Source organism: Pristis pectinata, chromosome 7 (assembly GCF_009764475.1).
Source record: "Pristis pectinata isolate sPriPec2 chromosome 7, sPriPec2.1.pri, whole genome shotgun sequence".
NCBI lineage: Eukaryota > Metazoa > Chordata > Chondrichthyes > Rhinopristiformes > Pristidae > Pristis > Pristis pectinata.
This window is the reverse complement of record NC_067411.1, coordinates 86,153,122-86,175,663: the sequence shown is the minus strand read 5'-3', so window position 1 is coordinate 86,175,663 and position 22,542 is coordinate 86,153,122. Positions and strand designations below refer to the sequence as shown.

Here is a 22,542-nt window from a genome sequence, read left to right as displayed (position 1 = left end):
AATCTAGTTGAAGAACACTATGATGCTGGAGGAACTCAGTAGGCCAGGCAGCATCCGTGGAGAAAAGCAGGCGGTCAACGTTTTGGGTCAGGACTGAAGATAGGAAAAGGGCTTTTCTTAAGTCCTGAAGAAGGGCCCTACCCGAAAAGTTGACCGCCTGCTTTTCTCCACGGATGCTGCCTGGCCTGCTGAGTTCCTCCAGCATCATAGTGTTCTTCATTGCAATACAGGACATTGCACCCAGCAAAGTCCTACAAAAAGAAATAAATTTGCCAGGTGATAGGTTTTAGTTCTGATGAATAAATGTTGACTAGCATGTAAGCAGAACTCCCCATTTCTTCATTACTATAGATAAGTGGCAGATTTTTCTTCTCTAAAAGACAACTAGTGAACATAGTGGATTTTTAGCAATAATCTGGTAACTGCATTGTGATACGGTTCTTTCTAAGGTCATTATAACATGGAATTTTAAATTCCCAATTCTGTTCAAACATATGATACATCTCTGTTTTAGCTATTGTATTATTTGTTTCTGTTAGCAATGATTTTTGGTTGATTAGTTTGGCCATTCACATGCAACTCAATCATGATTCCATTTCTGGAACATAAATCCTTATTTTTTTTATTATGTTCCTTGCCTCTTTTCCATCTTCCACCAAATCATGAACTCTCATTTTCTTCAATTGTTTCTCAATTTATTTAATAATGAAAATTACATACAATTACTACTACTGAACAGTCCAATTACTTGAAAAACAATACTTTTATATCCCCTTCCGCCAACTAGGAATAGCTCTGAAAAACAAAAAAAAATAGTTTGTATGAGGAAACCAAGCAAAGTACCTTTAAAAACATGAATCTATTTCAATATCTAGCTTTTAAGCCATGCCAATCACCTACCGGTGAGGAAGATACAGCATAGGCCCACCATCACTTTTCCCGACATCTTTTGTGTGTTCCTCCCAACCTTTGGTTGGTTTGAAAAGTCTAGATGGATCACGCTGTATTTGAGCTTCAACCTGAGTAAATTTACACATATAAATATTTGTGTTAAACCTCTCTCCAAAAGTAAAATACCAAATATAATCAGGTATCCATTTTACTTCCCATCTTCTAAAGATGTTAACTGAAGTTTTGTTTCCTCAAACATTTAATTTTCAAGTAATTTGTCTAAATGGCTGTTAACCCAAGCCCAATTCTACTTTGGGCCCTACTATGCATGCCTCCAACAAAGATTTCTATCAAATGACTAGAAACAAAAGCTCAGTAAATTTTACCACATAAGCCACAATTCACCCACCATCAACCAATGATTGAAACTGGCCTCTCCTTAACTTGCATGGTTCATTATCACATCAGACAGTGAATTTAGCCATTGAGTCAGAGATTCTATTTCCTTGGAATGCTGTGTTCAAAGATTCACTCAACATTTTACTCAGTAAAAGGCAATGAATGGACAGCTTTAATGACCGAAGTTTTCTCAATCCAAATGATGAAATTCATTTTCCATTTTTATTTAGTATCAGGATCCAACATTCAAAAATGCAGAATTTGGGAATAAAGAAAACAAAAGATCCTGATGCAAAAGTTCATCACTAACAGATCATGTCTACTTAAGTTTTAAAAGCAAAATATTGTACTTTGTCAGAAAATACACAAAATCACTTGATACGATCACCATACCTTCACAATATTGTAATAAATGGTGTTGATGTGGGCCAATTATCATGAACATTTATTTATTGTCTTCCGCTGCCAATTTACAAAGGTACAGAATCACAATATCCCAAGATCAATGGTTTCGATGGGCTTGAAGTATCAGTGGATGTTACATTTTTGCACAAGTATCAATAGAAGCAATTGCTTATCAATTTCCAAAGCAATTTTCCTAAGCGGTGAAACCAGCAGTCTGTGTTCTCCGGAGAAAATGTTCATGTGTACGGGGGGTGTCCATAAATCGGGCGTTCGTAACCCGGACAGGACCTATATCTGCAAAGCTACAAAGAGAGCAATAGAAATCCAACAAATTCAATATCTATTTGGCCTTTTTTTTATTCATACATGGGATGAGGGCATCATGAGAAGTTATTGTCCATTCCCAATTGCCTGTAAAAAGGTGGTAGTGAGCCATCTTCCTGATCTGCTGTGGCTTTCAGTGGTGTACAACTTTTTTTTTGCTAGGATGGTTAGATTAACAATTCAGACACTGTGTTAAAAGATACAAATGGCATAGTTCTCATAGCTCCAGTCACTGCCTCTCTACTACTCCGTACCGTAAAGTCAAAAGACCTTATGCTGTGATTTCCAATGTTCCTTTAAAACCTGCCAAAGACCTCATCATCTCCCATGCAATTCTTTAAAGCACCCTCGTCTCTTTCTGATGGGTGAGGTATTTTATTTAAATTTTCCAATCAAAAATAACAATCACGAATATCCAGTGAAGCCCGAGACAGGTCATAACCTGTGTAAGAAAATGTTGTTGTACTGGGTGCTGGGAATTCTTCCTGATTGCAACACTTAAATAAGGACCCATTTGTCAACCAATCAAAATTAGAAAGTTAACAGCCCAAATAGTAGGACGTCACAGAGCTCAGCAACAAGCCTTGTTGCTTGGAGAAAAACTTAACAGCTAGCATGGTGAGTGCAGGCAGGCAGCCAGCCAGACTTGACAGGAGTGGACCTCTTCTTACTTCTTAGGCAATCTCTCAGGGATGAGGATGATAAAACCAATGTTGGATCTGCAGACTATACCAGAGATAGGGCAGTGGGTGCCTGACGTGATGGGTGGGTAGGTAATTTATGATGCACTCCTTCCAATATCTGATACTTCAACTCAAGGTTCTCCACGCTATCTCAAATATTTCTTCTCCAATTTGAGTGTCACGAGCCAGGGATTTCCAGGATTCAGTCTTTGAATCGTATCCTCTGTCCATCTCCTAATGTCTTCCATGACATTCCAAGCTAGGGCAGCAAGCATGGTGAATGTGGGCAGACGATCAGAATGGACAGGAGGACATGTGCAGCAGTGAGTGCAGGTGTGCCAGCCCGCGCTGCTTTTGAGTACACTTGTTTTGTTTTAGAGCTTGGATGCAAATGAGTGGCTTGCTAGGGCATTTCAAAGAGCCTGCAAGCCAAAAATCATACAAAATTTACAACATAAAAGGAGGTTTTGGATTAGTAGACTAACCAGATACAGTATACAACCAGCGTCCACGTAGTTTCTTTGGTGGGTGGCATGTGACAGATCTAGAGTTCACATAAATAAAGCAAAGGTCTGAGTGAATTGAAATTGTATAATCTTACAAGGCCAAGTTGTAACCATCAGTAGAAAGTTTTTTTTAAACACAATGAAGACCAAAAATGCTGAGGAAATGGAGGACAGGGAAGGGCAAAGGTCTGGGATCCCGAGATTGCATTTTGACCCATTGGCTAAAAACAAATCCGAGTGATCTGCTACAGTACTATTCCCCTCAGGAAACGTACTCTTAACAAATGTGACCAATCATTGTGAATCACATTGAGCCAATGGCTTTTGTTCTATTTAAAAGCAGAAACAGAACCTTCTCTTTAAGCTTGGCAAATCTCTTCTCTCGCTCATCCCTCATCTCGTTCTTCATTTGCTTCTCTGATAATTTGAACTCCAATTTGTGAAAATCCTGTGTGGTATAAAAATATATTGAGTAATTGCTTGATTAAACCAATAATGACATAAAATAATGGCTTTTGCTCTTTTTCTTTGCAAACAGGTGAAAGTACTCCCAAACTGAAAGTCTTTAAAATGTAAGTAATATTTTACAATTACATTTCAAAATTATATTTTTTAAAATGCAAAGTGTTACTAAAATAATGATTTGCAAAATACAAAAATACAAGAGTTGGTTCTTCATATTTGACTGTTACATACAATGAAGGATATATTGTAACTCTGATAGTCTGGCAACCTTGTGACTTTGGTGGTGCTGGACCTGGAGAATTTATGCACTGATGATGTTATTCCTATTAATACCCAACATACCTTTCAATCACCTTTTGTTTTTAAAAAGATGTTACACAATAGCACAATAAATTTTCCAATGACCAGGCCAGTTTAAAGGGAGCATGAAAAACAGGGCCTCAGTGAATTTAAAGGGAATGTGGTAAAAATCACTCAGTGAGCCAAATGCTAAACCCTCAGGATGTCCAAACTCTGGAGTGGCAGATTATTTAAGTTTTACCGTATTCTCTTATTCAGCAATTTTATAAACAAGCTATTTTCCAAAAGACTTACTCTCTCTTGAAACCTGGAAATTTCTCTTGCCACAAGCCGTTGTTTTTCTTCTCTTTCAGCTTGCTCCCTCATTTGGGACTCCAGTTGCAGAAACTCCTCTTCCTCCTTCTTTTGCTTAGCATAATCTTCAAGTATTTTTTTCACTTTGAGCCGTCTTTGGTTTTCTTTTCTTTGCCTTTTCATTTTCTCTGCTTCTTCCTTCATTTGTTTTTCTTTCTCTTGAGCAAACTCCAGTTCCTTTTCTTTCTTCCACAACTGGAGCTGGAAATTTCTTTCTTTTCTCTCCTTCTCAACCCTTAGTCGTTTAGCCTCTTCTTTTGCCTGTTGTTTGGCATCTAGTTCAGCTTCACTTTGTGCTTGCATCCTCATCAGCTTTACTTTTTCTTGTTGCTTCTCTGTTTTCCACTTCTGAATAGCCTGTCAGGTAATTTCAATAACAACAAAAACAGCTGATTGAACACTGATAATCTTACTTACTTAAGTTGCTGTTCCCGATCTTGAACATGGTTATAATGTAAAAATCATAAATCATTTTATCCACTCAAACCAAAAGGCAAGATTTGCAGAATAGTAGTAATCATCTTCTGAGTTTTCTTTTCAGCTGGAATAATAGTTTATATATATACACACACACATATCTATATACGTATATCATACAAATATAAAACAGTCATTTTTGATAAACAGGAAATATGTTTAAGAATGATAGATTTCTGGAAATCTACTCAATATTTAAAAATATTCCAAACAAGTATCTTCCCTACCTCTTTCTGCCTCTTTTCAAGAAAGAGAAACTCTTGATACCATTGTTCATGTTGAACTATGTCCTCTTGAGTCCTTCCAACCAAATACTGCAGAGCTTCATCAATAAAAGAAGGCTTCCCTTTGTGTTTTATCCATACTTTGAGAAAGTTCTTATGATCAAAATCATCCCAGCCACCTTGGCGTCCTGTCTGCTGAAGGAACTTTTCAAACTCTGCAATTTCTACCAGCACGTTGTCTGGTTTTATTGATGATCCTTTTGCTGAGGCAGTTTTGGGAATCACAATTAGATTGCGGGCCCATATTTCCATTTTCTTTTCCACAGCTGAAATTTCCTGAGTAACAACTTTTTCTTCTTTCAGAAGGTTTTCATATCTAAATTTAAAAAGATAAATGAAAATACTTTATAATTACTCCTGCAAATATAATTTGCCTCCTCTTACAACAGCCAAAGCATGACCCATGAAAGATGCATTTTTTTTCCAAAAAATTTGTTTATGGATACAACCCACACAAGAAATTGGTATTGGTATATTATTGTCACTTGTACCGAGGTACAGTGAAAAGCTTGTCTTACAAACCGATCGTACAGGTCAATTCATTACACAGTGCAGTTACATTGTGTTAGTACAGAGTGCATTGATGTAGTACAGGTAAAAACAATAATAGTACAGAGTAAAGTGTCACAGCTACAGAGAAAGTGCAGTGCAATAAGGTGCAAGGTCACAAGGTAGATCGTGAAGTCATAGTCCATCTCATTGTATATCTTGTGCATGCAACAACTGATCAGTTTTAGGTCTCTATTCAACTGAACCATTTGCAAACCATAATAAATCAGCTATTTGAAATATCTAGTCTGCCATTTCATCAGACATTGCAGATCCTGACAGGATTACAAATCCACACAAGTCTGCAGTGCCTCTGCTGCCACAGTAAATATTTCAGCAAGGAACAGAAACCAGTGCTTAGAACTTCATAATTAAAAGCAGAAAATGCTGGAATCACTCAGCAGATCAGGTAGCTTCTATGGAGACAGAAACAAAATTATTGTTTTAAGTTGATGACCTTTCACTAGTACTGTTAAATTAGCATTGTGTTAATTCAATTTAATCCATGGAGGAGTGAATATTTTAAATTCAATAATGAAAAACTGGTTGAATCAAAAACCTTGAATATCATTTATGGAAACCTAAATTCAAGAGTTGTACAAATGATTTCAGGCAATTATGTTGTCAACCACTCAAAAATCTCAGTTCTGAAGAGAAGTTTTCTCCTTACAAATACTACCTGATCTGCTAAGGGTTTCCAATATTTTTTGTCTTCATTTCATATTTCCAACATCCACAGTTTTCTGTTTTACCAATTCCTAGATATTCACTCCTAGTTTGTAGCATTAAATATAGTATAAAATTTAACAAAATAAATTTCAAAGCCAGAGCCTTATCAGGTGGCTTTTACTCATCAATAACCTTTTCACTGATGCAGAATTTAAGTTTTGCTAGGACCAATCATTTTCAGATCGCAACAAAACTTTTGTACAAACACGGACAAAAGATCTGAGTTACAGAAGTAAGGTGAGAATGACCAAGCTTCACATCAAGGGAGAATTTTATCAAATATAGTATCAAATAGCCCTGGTAAAACTAAAGTCGATAGGCCTCAAGGGGAAAACACTCCAAATGGTTGGAGTCATACTTGTACAAAGGAAGGCAGTTGTAATTGTTGGATATCGATCATTCCAACCTCAGAACATCACGACAGGAATGCCTCATGCCTCAGGGCAGTGCCCTCGACCCAACCAGTTTCAGCTGCTGTGTCGATGACCTTCATTCCATAAGGTGGGAAGGGGGGATATTAGCTGATAATTGCACAATGTTATTTTCATTTGGGCACCCATAGAAATTGAAATAGCAAGACCTGGACAATATTCAGGCTTGAGTTTGTGAGTGGCAAAAAACATTCACATTGTGCAGGGGCAAGGCAATGATTACCTCTAAAATGTCTAACCATCTATCCTTGAAATTCAGCAGCATTACCATTGTTGAGTCCCATACCATTGAGGAAGTAAAGGGTTAAGAAACTGTGACTGACTGTAACTGTACATATAACCGATGGAAAAATAACTTGTAAGCAAGAGCAGGCAAGCTACTGACTCAGCGCTAGGTGATAATTGCTGTGTCCGGAACCTTGGTGGCAGGGCAATATACTAGACAATAAGGGTGGTGGGTGTAATAAACAGACTGGAGGAAGCTTGTTTTAAACAATGAGGGTGATACCTGTCTTTGAATCTCTTGATTGTAAATCAATCATATTGGACAATGGGTGCGATGTCTGCCTTTGGATCTCTGAGGCCTGACTGAAACTCACGGAGCCAAATTCATTAAGTGTGCATGACAATATCTGTATAAATTACCATCTGCTTCTTTGGACTGCGGAGACCTCGGATAGTGACTCTTAACGAGTGCTGAAGAGACCTCTCCCTAGCGGTATACTGCTAATAAACGCGTTTTATTGAATCAACCTGGTGGCACTGTGTTACTTTGCAGCAGACAGAAGTGGGAACTTAAAATCGGGACAACACCATCAGTATACGGGGGTGGGGGTCACCATTAGCAACCCTAATCACTACAGTTTAGCAACGCTATGACCACTTTGATCACTTAGTTATTTTTGTTCTAATTGTGTTCTTTCTTGTAAAAATTGTGTATAATATGTTTAATTTATGCTTTTCTTATGAATGCTGCTTATATGATGCTATGTCCCTGTGATGCTGCTGCAAGTAGGTTTTTCATTGCACCTGTGCATCAAGGTACTTGTGCAGATGACAATAAACTTGACTTTGACTTTGAACAAGAAACTCAACAAGACCAGCTACAGGAATACCGTAGCTACAAGAGCAGGTCAGAGGCTGGATGCTCCGAGCAAGTGATTTGGCTCATGGTACTCCAAAGCCTTTTGACCAGCTATAGGGCACCACAAAAGCATAATGCACACCACTAATCAGCTCCAACACTCAAGAAGCCCCACAGCATCCAAGAAAAAGCAGCCAATTTAATTGGCAATCCATTCACTTCCTGTAACACTAACAGCAGAAAAAGTAACTAGCACTACCCACATAACAGATGGCTATACAAGTTGTGGCCCACATATCCAGATGTTACTCGATATTCAGAAGATCTTATATACCAGCATGCCCTGAGAGAACCAATGCTCTGTGGGTGTACAAGCTGTGGAGAGGGTTATCTTTTTTCTGACACCTCCCTCCCCCTATGATGTTTGACCATCCATTGGGAGTTTCAAGTGATATAGCATCCCGATTTATAAATATTTGACCATTCCTTCATTATTGTTGGTTTTAAGCCCTGGAATTCTTCTCCCAGCAGCTTCTTGGGAGTTTTTTTAAACCAGAGGGACCGCAGCAGTTCACTACTTTTGGAATGGGCAATAAAATTTTGCCTTACCAGCAATGCCTCCCGGCCCAAGAAATTAAAAGTAGATGCTGATGCTGTTATCCAGCATAATTAGTGCTAGTGATAGGGGATTAATTTCCATATATAAGCAGTAGAGAACTATCTTCTAATCAAAAGCTACTTCTAACATTTAGAGTCATAGAGTCATACAGCACAGAAAAAGACCCCTCAGCCCAACTGGTCCATGCCGACCAAGATTCCCATCTAAGCTAGTCCCATTTGCCCGTGTTTGGCCCATATCCCTCTAAACTTTTCCGATCCCTGTACCTGTCCAAGAACTTTATAAACGTTGTTAATGTACCTGCCTCAACCACTTCCTCTGGCAGCTCATCCCATATACTGACCAGCCTCTGGGTGAAAAAGTTGCCCCTCAGGTTCCTATTAAATCCCTTCCCTCTCACCTCAAACCTATGCCCTCTAGTTGTTGATTTCCCAACCCTGGGAAACAGACTATGTACATTCACCCTATCTATGCCCCTCATAATTTTATACACCTCTATAAGATTACCCCTCATTCTCCAATGGTCCAATGTAAAAAGCCCCAACCTGCTCAATCTCTCTCCATAGCTCACTCGCCTGAGTCCCGGCAACATCCTCACAAATCTCCTCTGCACTTTTTCCAGCTTAATGGCATCTATCCTATAGCAGGGTGACCAAAACTGAACACAATATTCCAAATGCAGCCTCACCTACATCTTGTACAACTGCAACATAGTATCCCAACTTCTATACTCAATGCCCTGACTGATGAAAGGCCAGTGTCCCAAAAGCCTTCTTCACCACCCTGTCTACCTGTGATGCCACTTTCAGGGAACCGGCAAAATCCTAATCATTACAGGTAGCAACATTATGATCACTTTGCACCAACCATGAACTTTGATTTTCCTTGTTCTAATTGTGTTCTTTCTTGTAAGAATTGTGTATAATTTGTTTATGTTTTCCTGTGAATGCCGCTTATATGTTGCTGCAAGCAAATTTTTCATTGCACCTGTGCATACATGTACTTATGCATATGACAATAAACTCGACTTTGACTTTGAGTTCCTACGTCCCTCTGTTCTACATACACTCCCCGGAGCCCTACTATTCACTGTGGATGTCCTACCCTGATCTGTCTTCCAAAAATGCAACACCCCACACTTATCCAAATTAAACTCCATTTGCCATTCCTTGGCCCACTTACCCAGCTGATCAAGATCCCTTCGTAAATCCTGAAAACCATCTTCACTGTCAACGACACCACCTATTTTAATGTCATCTGCAAACTTATTAACCATGCCTTGTACTTTCTCATCCAAATCATTGATTTAGATAACAAATAGCAATGGGCCTAGCACCGAGCCCTAGGAAACACTAGTCACAGGCCTCCAGTAAAAACAATATTTTACCATTACCCTCTGCTTCCTACCATCAAGCCAATTCTGTATCCAATTAGCTAGCTCTCCCTGGATCCCATGCGATCTAACTTTCCGTAGAAGCCTACCATGCGGAACCTAATCAAAGGCCTTATTGAAGTCCATATATACCACATTTACTGCCCTTCCCTCATCGATCTTCTTGATTACCACTTCAAAAACTCAATCAAATTCTTGAGACATGATCTCCCATGCACAAAGCCATGCTGACTATCCCTAATCAACCCCTCTCTTTCCAAATGCTTGTATATCTTATCCCTCAGAATCCCCTCTAATATCTTAACTACCACAGATGTTAGGCTTACCGGTCTATAGTTCCCAGGTTTTCCTTTGCAGCCCTTCTTAAATAAAGGCACAATATTAGCCACCTTCCAGTCTTCTGGCACTTCACCCATTGCTAATGATGATGCATATATCTCAGGCAGGGCTCCCGCAATTTATTCTCTAGCTTCCCACAGTGTTCTTGTATATATACCTGATCAAGCCCTGGAGATTTATCTACCTTCATACATTTTAAGACATCCAATATCTCCTCTGCTGTAATGCAGACAATCCCCAAGACCTCCCCATTAACTATCTCAAGGTCCGAAGTCTTCATGTCTTTCTCCATGGTAAAAGCAGGAGAAAAATTCATTGAGGACCTCGCCCATCTCCTGCTGCTCCACACAAAGATGTCCACTTTGGTCTTTGAAGGATCCTATTCTCTCCCTAGTTAGTCTTTTTCTCTTTACATAAAATCTCTTTGGATTCTTCATCACCTTCTCTGCTAAAGTCTTCTCATGCCCCTTTTCTGCCCTTCTGATTTCTTTCGAGTATACTCCTGCAACCCCTATACTCCTCCCGGGATTCACTTATTCCCAGCTGCCTGTACCTGACCCATGCCTCCCTCTTTTCCCTGACTAGAGTCTCAATATCCTTCGTCATCCATTTAAATGAGAAATGCCATTTTCTATGTCATACACTTGGATGGTGCTGATCCTTCAACCTGATGCCAAAACCAATGCCAGGTATCCAAATGTAAGTGCCAATTTGCAGTGCAGGCATCACCCTACATTGGCAGCAACATATTCCCTCTGGCTGCAGCTGTCTGCACTGCACCAGGAGACTCCTTATGCAGTCCAATACCTCACGTAATCAAAGGGATTACTGTGATCTTTGACAGGCTATTCAGCTCTCAAACTGGAAACCTATCCACTGAGCAGCTGGGTTAATTCCAACACAAGCATGGGAGTCTCCATTCAAATGAATGGAAGACATCAGCTCCTGGGAGAAGGGCATATAGCAACATTTTCATTAATTGTTACTTCAAATTATTTTTGATTTATTTTTAGTGTGTGGATGTAGTTTTGTAGCTTAACTATATATAAAAAAATTAAACAGTACGTATTTTTCTTAATCTGTCTCAAGTGTTTTACTGAGTGTTTGTGAATGTCAAATCACACTGACAGCTTTGGCAGCCTGTGAGTTTGTGGGTGGGGCTTCACTGAGGGTCAAAGTGGTTTTATGAAGCCAGTTAGCTGCCTGGGCTGAGATAGCCTCCATACGTCACTGGTCAAGGCAAACTGCTGGGGGCCAGGTTCCTAGCAGGAGACTGTGCCAGGGTCCACTCTAGAACAAACAAATTATGGAATATTTTCCATTTGTCTGGATGAATGCTCTCAAGAACTCTCAAGAAACTTGAAACCAACCAGAAAGCTATCCTGCTATCTGGCCCCCTTTCAACCACACTAAACATTCACTTCATGCACCACTGGTGCACAGTAGCTGCAGTGTAGACTGCATTGCAGTTACAAATTAAAGGCTACTTTGAAAGCACTTCCCAAACCCATAATTCTATCATGAAGAAGGACAAGGGCAGCAGTTGCATGGAAGCACCACCACTTGCCGATTCCCTAAGTCACCTAGCATTGTGACTTGCCATTCCTTCATTGTTACTGGGTCTAAATCCTGGAATTCCCTACCCAACAGCACTGTAGGAGCATCTTCACCAGAAGGACTCTAGCAGTTCAAGAAGGCAGCTCACTACCACCTTCTGGGGTGATTAGGGATGGGTAATAATTGCTGGCCTTGCCAGCAAAGCCCAGATCAGAACATTAATGAAAAGGTGCAGAAGTTTCCAACTCCCATAAGGATTTAAACTTCACCGAAATTCTAACGACCTCAATAAAGTGGCACATTGGAACCACAGAACTCACTAATAGATCGGTGACGTTAACATGGTTCCACAGTGATACTGAGCAATATATTGACAAACCTGAAGTATATGCACCATTTTCTGGCCACGACAAATTTGAAATAGGAGCTACAAAAATCCAATTTTGACCATTGGGTTAATTTTGCTTTGCTCCTGAATGCTATTCTTCCTTGCCTATATTTTTATTTAAGTTTCCAACCAAAATATTAGCATTTCTAATGCATTATTGCAACATTTCAGATGTGGTCAGAACAGTTAAGCACTTACAGCTGTCGTTGTTCTTCTTTGAAGACATTAATTGCATCTTCAACTTCTTCCATTACTTCCCTCAATTTTTCTATAACTTAAAATATCAGATGCCAATCCATTAGTAAATGAATGTAAGCAAACACAATTAGCATCATTAATAACTGAATGAACGAAATAAATACTTGAAAAGAAATAGATTGTAGCTATTTAAACAAACATGACACAGGTTATAAGAAATGATCCATGAAGTTGAAATATCAAGATAAAATTGAGCATCTCCATCACAAAGAGAAATGAGAGGTTAAGAGTCATCACATGGTCACGATCATTCACTTCCTAAATGCTACTACAATGCAAGTTTGTGGACAACAGCAGTAGTAGTAAAATTACACTTCAAGAATAAGCTAGATTTCCAAATTCTACAGAATTTGCAGTCTCCAAGTATGCTATGCATTTGTTATAAATTCAGGTCTGCAACAGTTATCAACCTGGTTTCAGTCGAATCACTTACTGAAGATGTTTGTCTTTTTTTCTGACTTTTGACTTAGCGTCCCTTATCTAATTGTGTGACTGCATTGTCCATGGAATAACAATCCTTGTGATTGGAATCAAATATTTGCTTACAATGAAAATTTGACAATAGACAATGAATATTTGACAAGTCAAAGCTTGCTGTACATGTTTAAACTACTTTATTTCATATCATGCAACTTTGCACCATGTCAGTAGATCATTTCTCTGTGCCTGCAGCCTACAACAGATGATCTTCCATCAGCTTACTGTCTGCCCTGAGGTCTCTTGCAACTTCATTACCAAGAGCTAACTGCCCTCAGTGTCTTTTATTTTAAGATATTTAAGATATTTATTTATTAGTCACATGTACATGGAAACACACAGTGAAATGTGTCTTCTTGTGTTACTGACAATGTGCTGGGGGCAGCCCGCAAGTGTCACCACTCTTTCAGCGCCAACATAGCATGCCCACAACTCCTAACCTGTATGTCTTTGGAATGTGGGAGGAAACCAGAGCATCCAGAGGAAACCCACGCAGACACGGGGAGAATGTACAAACTCCTTACAGAGAGCAGCCGGAATTGAACCCAGGTCGCTGGTGCCGTAACAGCGTTATGTTAACCACTACACTACTATACCGGCCTATCCCTCATCCACTCCCCTCCCCAGACAAATTGATTCTTTCCAAAATCATAAACGTGAAGTGTTCCACTTAAATTCCATTCACCCATGAGCCCTGTGATTGCTGACCTATATTGGCTCCTGGTTAAAAAAAGAACACAAATTTAACACAAATTCACTTTCAAGTCCATCTCAAATCTCCCCCAGCCCTAAAACCCTACATTTGGTTTTAATCTCCTGACCATCTAGCCAAGGTCATCAGCTGACAAGTTCTTGAATTTCCCCCTTTAAACCTCTGCATCTCCCTCTCCTCCTTCAAAGATTTCTTAAAACTCAAGATTTTCAACCAAATTTTTGATCATCTGTTCCGACATTTCCATATGTAGCCCAGTGTCAAATTTGGCTTGATAAAGTTCCTGTAAATTACAATATACAACAACGTATTAAGCTTCCTCCTGAAATCTACATCACAGAAGTCAATGCTCAACCAATTCAATGAGCTTCCATTATATTAAGAAACAGATGAGAACACTGGATACAGCAAAAGCTATGGGACCAGTTAATATACCAATTGTAGCGCTGAAACTTAAGCTCCAGGACTATCCCAGCCTCAAGGTGAATTCCAAAGATAGGGCAAGGGTGAATGCCCTTCACACCAAGGCAACATTTGATCAATTGTGACATTGAGGATCTTTGATAAAACTGAATTCATTGGGTATTAATGGGAAAGTATTCCAACAGTGAAGTCACATCTTCCACAAAAAGAGATGATTGAAGTTATTGGAGGTCAGCTACTCGGACATCACAGCAGTAGTCCCTCAGGGCAGTAATCTAGGTCCAACCACCTTCAGCTGCTTCATCAATGACCTTCCTTCTATCATAACGGCAGATCTGGAGACATTTGCTGATGACTGTATAATATTCAATTCCATTCACAGTACCACAGAAAGTGACTGCACGCAGGAAGACCCAGACAACTTTCAAGCATGGTCTGACAGGTGGCAAGTAACATTTTTGCTACAGAAGTGCTTGGCAAAGACCATCTTCAAGAGGAGAGAGTCTAATATATAGTTATATTTTATATAATATGGATGTACTGTAAAGCATCTAATCAAAATAACAGTGCACACATTGTTTGAATGTTGTACCTACATTCTGGAGTAGGCTTGACGTCTTTTAGCTGTCCCTGGAATCTCTTCACATTATGATGTATTTTTGCAAGTTGCTGTTGAACTTTCATCTCTAGGAAATTTCAGCCAAGAAATTCTAAATCACATATGATGTAAAGAATGCCCTATTAAGATTGCATGAGTCAAAACATTCTACATTCTCCATTTCTCATAACGAAATTGCGGCCTTTTAGTTCTTAAGTAAATTAGACAATTTATTCACATATATTTTGAAAAATGCCAGTCTAAAGTTTTGCCTTAAAACATCAATATAAATGTATATATCTTCTGAATGCCTGATTCAGTACTACACTTCGAAAGGCATTTTTAAAAGACATGCAGTTATACAAGATCCACTGCCTCAGAAAAATTTCAAAACATTTCCTATTCAATTACTTTCTTTTGCAGTGCAGTCTATTGTTGTTAATTCACTTGTGCAAAACAAGATCCCGTAAAGAGCTAAGACGTGAATGGCCAGTTAATCAGTATACTTTGTTGGTTTAAGGAGGATCGGTAGTGAAAAGCCCTTGTTCAAATGATGAGTCTTTAACAGCTGCTCAAATTACTGAAGGCGGCAAATGAGCATCTGCAGGTTATTGGATTGCCCTTGCATGGCAGCCAAGTTGGGTCGTCTCATCACCTAAGATCTACAATAAAACAAAAAACGCTGCAAAGTCTTCACAGGTCAGGTTACCACCTGCAGAGAGAACTGAGGAGTTTATACTTCATGTATAGTTTTTTTTAAATCAGAAAAGTTATGAAGGGCCAGTGTCTGTGTAACATCTCAAATACAACACATAATAATGCAATGGTAACATCAACATAGATTAAGGAAACAAACTAGCTCACACTTTGAATCAGAATCTTGTCTCAGAGGCAAATTTTACAAACTGAAGAGGCATAAACATGCAGCAAAAGCAAGCAATGTACTGGCATACAAACAAAACAAGATATACTCCATTCTTAAATATTTATGAGAGAAAAGTACATTACCAAGACAGCATAGAAAAATTTCTGAATATATATATGAAAGAAAATCAAAGCCCCCATCGTCACCACAATAAATTGCTAAATTCCTACGTTCTGTTTTCCTGTTATTTGTCATCTTCAGTTCCAGCTCTTCAAGAGTGCTATATTCTGCTCTCTCATTCCTTTTATTGAAAAGATAAACATTCTTATCCTTTTCTAAATTGGCTATTCTGGATTAGGAAAAAAAATACAACAAATTAGAATTCTTTATCTTTTTTACGTATGCAAAAGCAGCTTCCCAGTTAAGAACATATCATCTAAAACATATCATCCTGAAGAAGGGTCCTGACCTGAAACTTTGACTATCTGCTTTTCTCCACGGACGATGCCTGGCGTGCTTTCCTCCAGCATCATCATGTTTTTCATCTAGATTCCAGCATCTGCAGTCCTTTGTTTCTCATCTATAAATTACTCTATTTCAGAAATGAGCTTCAAACACATAATCTGATATACTTTTTGTTTTGCTGTAAGTGGCATGATTAGGCTGCAAAATTCTGGTAATAAACATATTTTTTTGCTGAAAGCACTGGCTTTAGGTGGAATATAATTCCACGGCATCTTGTTCTCCATATGCTGGTCAAGAAATTGAACAGCTGTTAGTTATTAGATTGCCCTTACATTGAAGTCATGATCAATTATTTCTTAACATCCATTAAAAAAATGGAAAACACTACATTTGAGCAGGTCAGGTAAGCATCAGTGGAGAGAACAAACGAGTTTGTTTTTCTGTGTTAGACTACTGTAAGAGTTGCTCCTTTTATAAATGCTAACTCACCTGCTGAGTGTTTTCAGCATGCATGTTTTTGGGCTGTTAAAGGTGAAACAGGCTTACTCCGTCTTGGACTGGGATACTTAGCCCAAAAAGGGAGTCCTAACTGCTGCCTCATTAAAATTAGTTAACTTACAATTCAACATCACCTAGCAGTTTGGACTTTCTTGAACAGAACTGCTTAATCTTGCACTAAAAGGTTTGTTTGCTTCCAATCAAAATAAGCAAACTTATTTTTTTTTCCAATCAAAATAGGAAATGTACACAAGTTTAAAAAATTTTAGAAATCAGTTTGTTATTGAATACTAGTTATTAATAAGACCTGATATGAAAATTATGGAAATCTTAGAAAAGGATGAGCTTCAACAAAAGTCATATTTATTTTAAAACAAAAAGATACAATTTAAAATTATTTATGTACTAATATAGGAAAGACTGAAGTAACTATGTTTAATCATCAATCTTTTTTTAAAAGGTAATGCCACTCCAGGAAATTATTCAAAGGGTCATCAGTTTTGCCTGGATTTCTGCTACCACTTTCCTTAAAAAAACAAAATTCTGCACAAGGTAATATTTCATTGACGAACATAAAAATCTTCCCAAGCCAACAATTCATTGAAGTTTTTAAAGCAGGCTGTTCCCAAAATGTATCCTGCTTTGCCCACTAGCACATAATTCCTTACCGAAGCCACCTCCTCTGCCTATATATTTTTAATCACGTTCCTAACTAAACCATCAAAATAGCACAGCCTTTGTTGTTATCATTTTCAGCTTTCATTAAGACAGATTTTCAATATGTAGGGTCCAATCTCCTGATCCCAACTTCTTACCGAGGCAAAGTGTGCAATATCATGGCCCTACTCAGGTCAGAGTGAAGTTTCAAACCACACCCTCTGTACCAGTTGTTCTGTCTATACCACCACGGAAACTCCAAACAAAAATTTGATATCTCTGGATAATCCCACTTCTTTCTTTGGAAACACTAGAGATTGCAGATGCTGTCTTGATGCAGGGTTTCGACCAAAACATTGACAATTCCTTTGCTCCCACAGCTGCTGTTCGACCCACTGAGTTCCTCCAGCAGATTGTTTGTTGCTCTACTTCTTTCCTTCCCTTGCTCATGGGCCTATCAAACACCAACTTTCATAAAACTTTTCTTATTCTAAACATCCTGTCTATGTCCTTCAGAATTCTGCTAAAATTCAAACCTCCCTCTGCTCAGTTAAATGCAGAAAAGCCTTTGTCACTGTCAATCCTACTCTCTGGAACTCCCTCTCTAAATCCCGTTATCTTCCATCTTCCTACCTTTAAAAGTTTCATTAAACATGCCTTTTTTTAAAATAATGCTTTCTACTTGTTCTGTTGCTACTCAGGGTCCGTGTCTCTTTCCCATATCAAAAATCCCATCAAAGTGCAGCAAAAGATCTCTTTAGTGAAGTTACTACAAAGTGTTAGGAATAAAATGACTTAGCATTTGGATAATTATTATTAATCAGAGAGATTCAATGTGGATTTGTAAATTGTAAATCATGCCTGTTACACCCAAATGATTTTTTGTTTGATGAAGTAATAGGCTTTATATGGGGTTATCTATATAATGATATTTATTTGGACTTTCAAAAGGAATTTGCTGAGGTTCCTCATAAAAACACTTAAAAAGGACAGTGCATGGATGTAGGAAATTTGTAGGGAGGAAACAGGCCAAAATGTTGGGATCCAAGCAATAAATATTCAGAATGACAGGATATGACTACTGCCTTCACTCAAGGATTCCCACTAGATCCCTGGTTTTCAGTGTATTCGTACGTGGCTGGGATGAAGCAGAGCCAAATAACTGAGTTTCCTATAACATAGCAAACAGGACAGATGTGTGCAGAGAGTTAGAAAGAGTCAATGGTAGATTAAGTGACTGTGCAAAACTGTGGCAATGGAATTCAATGAAGGAAATTATGAGGTCACCACTCTAGGTATTAAAAATTAGTTTGATTTATCTTTTAAAATCAGCAAGAGGCTAGGAAAATATAAGGACTCAGATACAGTAATTGGTAAAAAGATTGAAAAGGCTTAACTCAAAGAGGCTAGAATATAAAGGGCTGGACATTAACCCGTAGATGCACTAATTTCTGGTTGGACTTTGTTTAGAATACTGTATTTATTTCTGGGCACAGCACCTCAAGGATAAATTAGCTAATGTGCAGCAGTCACCAGAATAACTCCATAAATAAAAGTCTTAACTACAAGGATAGTCTGCCTAGATTAACCTTGTATTCACTTGAATGTATAGGACATAACTGAAGTGTTTGATGATTAAAAGATTTTAATTGCATAAGAAGAAATTATTTTCTTTGGGAGAGTAGAGACTGAATGGAAATCATAAATGTACAAATAAAGCTATATTATTCAGGGCTGATGTCAGAAAACTCTTCTTTACATAAAGAGAAACCACCTTAATTTATGTCATCATTAACGTAGCCTTCCTTGTTCTACCATTAATATCATCCAAAACTTCACTTTCCCTTTCCTAGCTTGCTTTGAATTCTGTCCATCCACTGTCATTTTATGGAAATGTTATCAAATAAAATCCGTCAGTGAAACACGCAGTAGATTATAAAGCAGATGACCAAAACTTTGGTCAGAGACACGCTTTAAAGGAAGGAGAGTACTAGATACATTCAGTTATCTCCAAGTGTTATAGAACTGGAGATTACAGAGATATGGAGGAAATAAATCATGGAGGGATCTATGAATTTTAAAATTTGGACATTACATCACCAGGATCCAACATCAGTCAGCAAGCACTATAATGGATGAACAGAATTTAGTGTAAGTTAAGAGTCAGGCAGCAGTTTTGGAAGACTCCTTCCTTGTTCTACTCCTGACGAGTCAAGAGTGCGTAGGAACAATCAAGTCTACAAAGAAGACTGAGGAGAGGTAACCTGAAAATTTCCCTAAACTGCAGAGGCCTGCTTAATTGAAATACTTTACAAATAAGACTGATGGGAGTTTTGTTAAGCAAATGTGTTAAGGCATGTTGATGTGCTTTAGATGGAGCTCAGCTACACTTTAATTAAATGGTGAAGGAAGCTTGAGAGGCTAAATGACCTACTCCTAGCCCCGAATGACTGAAAAATTCCTTGGGAATCATCTGACTTGACGTTCATCTGCATATTTGCCTGTTACTGCCAAATTGCAGCAGCAACACATGTTGGTTGGCATTTTTCGATGAGTATGCTGAACTGATAACTGATTTCAACACCCCAACCACTCGTTGCACAAGAGTTGATGATATCACTTCCTCCATTTCACAGATGAGTGGCATGAAAACCCTTGGTGACATTTCTTGGCCATATCCCTTTTTGGGTAGGAGGCAGCCTCAAACCTACACCCCTACTCCAGAAATATAGCTGGGGAACATCACTGGGGTTTCCATTTCAATCATCTGGGACAAACCACCTTCTTGCCATGTATTACTCCAATACTAATGTTTTTTTAAACTAATGTTAACTTCTTTCAGCTCCTTATTCACTCAAGACCTGTAGTTCTCTATTAATTCTGGGAGACTTTTTGTTTTCTTCCATGAAGACATTTGTTTCTTTTTTCTGGTTTTTCCTCATTCCCTGATATAATTTATCTCATCTCAGTCTAAAAGAGACACACATTAACTATTATTTTCCTTTTTACATATTTATAGAGACTCTAAGTCTGTTCTTGTGTTTCACATTTGATTACTCTCATAATCTACTTTCCCTTTCCTTGCCAATGCTTTAGTTCTCTTTTGCTGAATTCTTAAAGTTTCACAGTCCTCAGTCTTACTTCCTTTTTTGGGCAACATTGTAATTTTTTTCCCTTTGATCCAATACCACCTTGAGAGAGTTGTTAAAATTCTACCCACAACCCTGAGGTGAATTTGGTCACTAACTATATAATTCAAGACTGTGATCAATACATCCAGGAGATTTGGCGGAAGAGGAAGAATCTGGTCAAGACAGAGGATCAGCCACAATCTTACTAAATGACAAAGAAAGCTCAAAGAGCTAAATGCCCTTCTCCAGGTTCTATTTCTCTTCAGTTAAATATTAAAATGCTGTTATTTCCTCTCTTCAAATAGTGCATGTACTTTCAGGTCATCTTTTTGCAAAACACAAACTAAATTTAGAGAAACAAAGGACTGCAGATGCTGGAATATATAGATAAAAAACACTATGATGCTGGAGGAACTCAGCAGGCCGGGCAGCATCTGTGGAGAAAAGTTGGTGGTTAACACTTCAGGTCAGGACCCTTCCTCAGGTCCTGACCCGAAGTGTTGACCACCTGCTTTCTCCATGAATGCTGCCCGGCCTGCTGAGTTCCTCCAGCATCGTAGTGTTTTTCACAAACTAAATTTAATTTGACATAATTTGTCCTATTTACACTTCAGGGTATAGATCTATGTTAAAAAATGAAACACAGTTCACATGCAGAAAGTTATTAAAATTAGAAATACGGTAATACAGTTCAACAATCGCAGATAGCAAGGGTTCTTGGAAGCAAATAATAAAGCCATCATTGGTTTTATAGGTAGTTTAAAAATATTTTAATAAGTATAAGGAGATACAACACAAAGGCATGAATGGGTACAGAAGAAGTTGAAAATGAATGGATTTGCAGACAGATTCCAGGATAGTCCTGCTCATATCTTTTACACATCTTCTCACACACTTGGCTCTTGCACTACCCAGATAGAAGGGTTGATGCCAAAGGGTTAAAGACACGACTGTAACACCCACTAACCCCAGTGGTCCAACATCTATCCAATGTGTTTCAACCCCTCCCCCTCTGGATGGAGCACCCCGCATCATAAGACCAATCCCCCTCTCAGAGGGTGAGTTTCACTCACTGGAGCCTCAGCTTCCGCAGTTCCTGAATGAACGCCGCTGCTTTGTCTGAGTCCTTGTGGTGCGGCAGGTGGACCCGCTGCCGCAGTGCCCCCAGCGCCACCTCCGACCTCCAGGCACAAGCATCCACCTGCCGGACAGCGAGAGACAGCTGCTTATCCACAGACCGCAAGGCAACCAATGCAGCCCGGACACCCCTCAAAACACCCGGGACAAACCCCGCACTCCGCAGTACAACACTCCGCCCCCACTCCCACCAACACCCGGTAAACCTACTCACCCCCCCCCCCCCACCGCCCCAACATGCAATACAAACTGCCCCATTCCCCCAACACCTAGGAGAAACTCCCCACCCCAACATGCGGTACAAACTGCCCCACTCCCCCCCAACACTCGGTACAAGCCCCACCCACCTCCCACAACCCCCGGGACAAGGGACACCTCCCCCCCCCCTACCCACTGGACGGACAGGACCCCCCCATCCCCTGGGACGACAGGGTTCCCCTGGGACGGACAGGGCTCCTCCCCACCCCCCAAGACAGACAGGGTTTTCCACACCCCCCCCACCCCTCAGGACGGACAGGGCTCCCCACCACCCACCACCACCCGGGACGGACAGGGCTCACCCATCCCCCCCCCCCCCCCCCCGGGACGGACAGGGTTCCCCTGGGACGGACCGGGCTTCCCCCCCCCCCCCCACCCCACGGGATGGACAGGGTTTCCCCCTCCACCCCCCAAGCCCCCGGGACAGACAGGGTTTTCCACACACCCCCCCACCCCCCAGGAAGGACAGGGTTCCCCCAACCGCCCCCCCGGGACGGACAGGGCCCTCCAACCCCACGGGACGGACAGGGCCCCGTACCCGCTGAGCACAGGCCGCCGCCGTTGCTAGGGCCGCCATGTTGCGGTTGCGCGCTGCAGGATCCCGCAGTCGCCAGCGGGCGGCGCCGGGGGAAGCGGAGCCGAACCCGCGGCGCAAAATGTGCCGCAGCCGCATCCCAGCAAATGTCCTGCGGAGGACCGGCGACCCCGTTACCCCACTCCCACCTCTCCCTCTCTCTGCACACACACACACACAAACCAACATTTTCTGCAAGCTTCCCGCAAACTTAATTCATCTCTTTTGCGGGAATTTAGCGGAAGGCCCCACCAGTCGCTATATTTGCAAACGATTGAAAGGGCATTGTTGTTAAGACTGCGGAATCCGCAA

At 40.0% G+C, this 22,542-nt stretch overlaps 1 protein-coding gene across 2 annotated transcripts; it reads right to left on the bottom strand.

Moving 5' to 3' along the window:
- Positions 1 to 693: 693 nt before the first annotated feature.
- Positions 694 to 22,542, bottom strand: LOC127572333 (coiled-coil domain-containing protein 112-like). Of its 2 annotated transcripts, none has more exons than XM_052019461.1 (10): positions 22,418 to 22,542; positions 21,335 to 21,462; positions 15,741 to 15,859; positions 14,644 to 14,733; positions 12,376 to 12,451; positions 5,032 to 5,404; positions 4,268 to 4,684; positions 3,561 to 3,656; positions 901 to 1,019; positions 694 to 795 (listed from the first exon to the last, which is right to left on the bottom strand). In XM_052019461.1, the coding sequence occupies exons 3-10, from the start codon at positions 15,763 to 15,765 to the stop codon at positions 765 to 767; spliced, it is 1,227 nt and encodes a 408-aa protein (XP_051875421.1). In that variant the 5' UTR covers positions 15,766 to 15,859; positions 21,335 to 21,462; positions 22,418 to 22,542; the 3' UTR covers positions 694 to 764. The 2 variants fall into 2 exon arrangements, with proteins under 2 accessions (XP_051875421.1, XP_051875420.1); XM_052019460.1 differs by lacking the exon at positions 22,418 to 22,542 and adding an exon at positions 22,195 to 22,283.

Coding starts and splice junctions, on each gene's coding strand:
- LOC127572333 (XM_052019460.1), bottom strand. CDS start 22,233: ATGGCGGCCCTAGCAACGGCGGCGGCCTGTGCTCAGCGG. Junction 21,463..22,194: donor CGGCGGCCTGTGCTCAGCGG/GTACGGGGCCCT, acceptor GCTGTCCGGCAG/GTGGATGCTTGTGCCTGGAG. Junction 12,452..14,643: donor CGTCAAGCCTACTCCAGAAT/GTAGGTACAACA, acceptor TGATATTTTAAG/TTATAGAAAAATTGAGGGAA.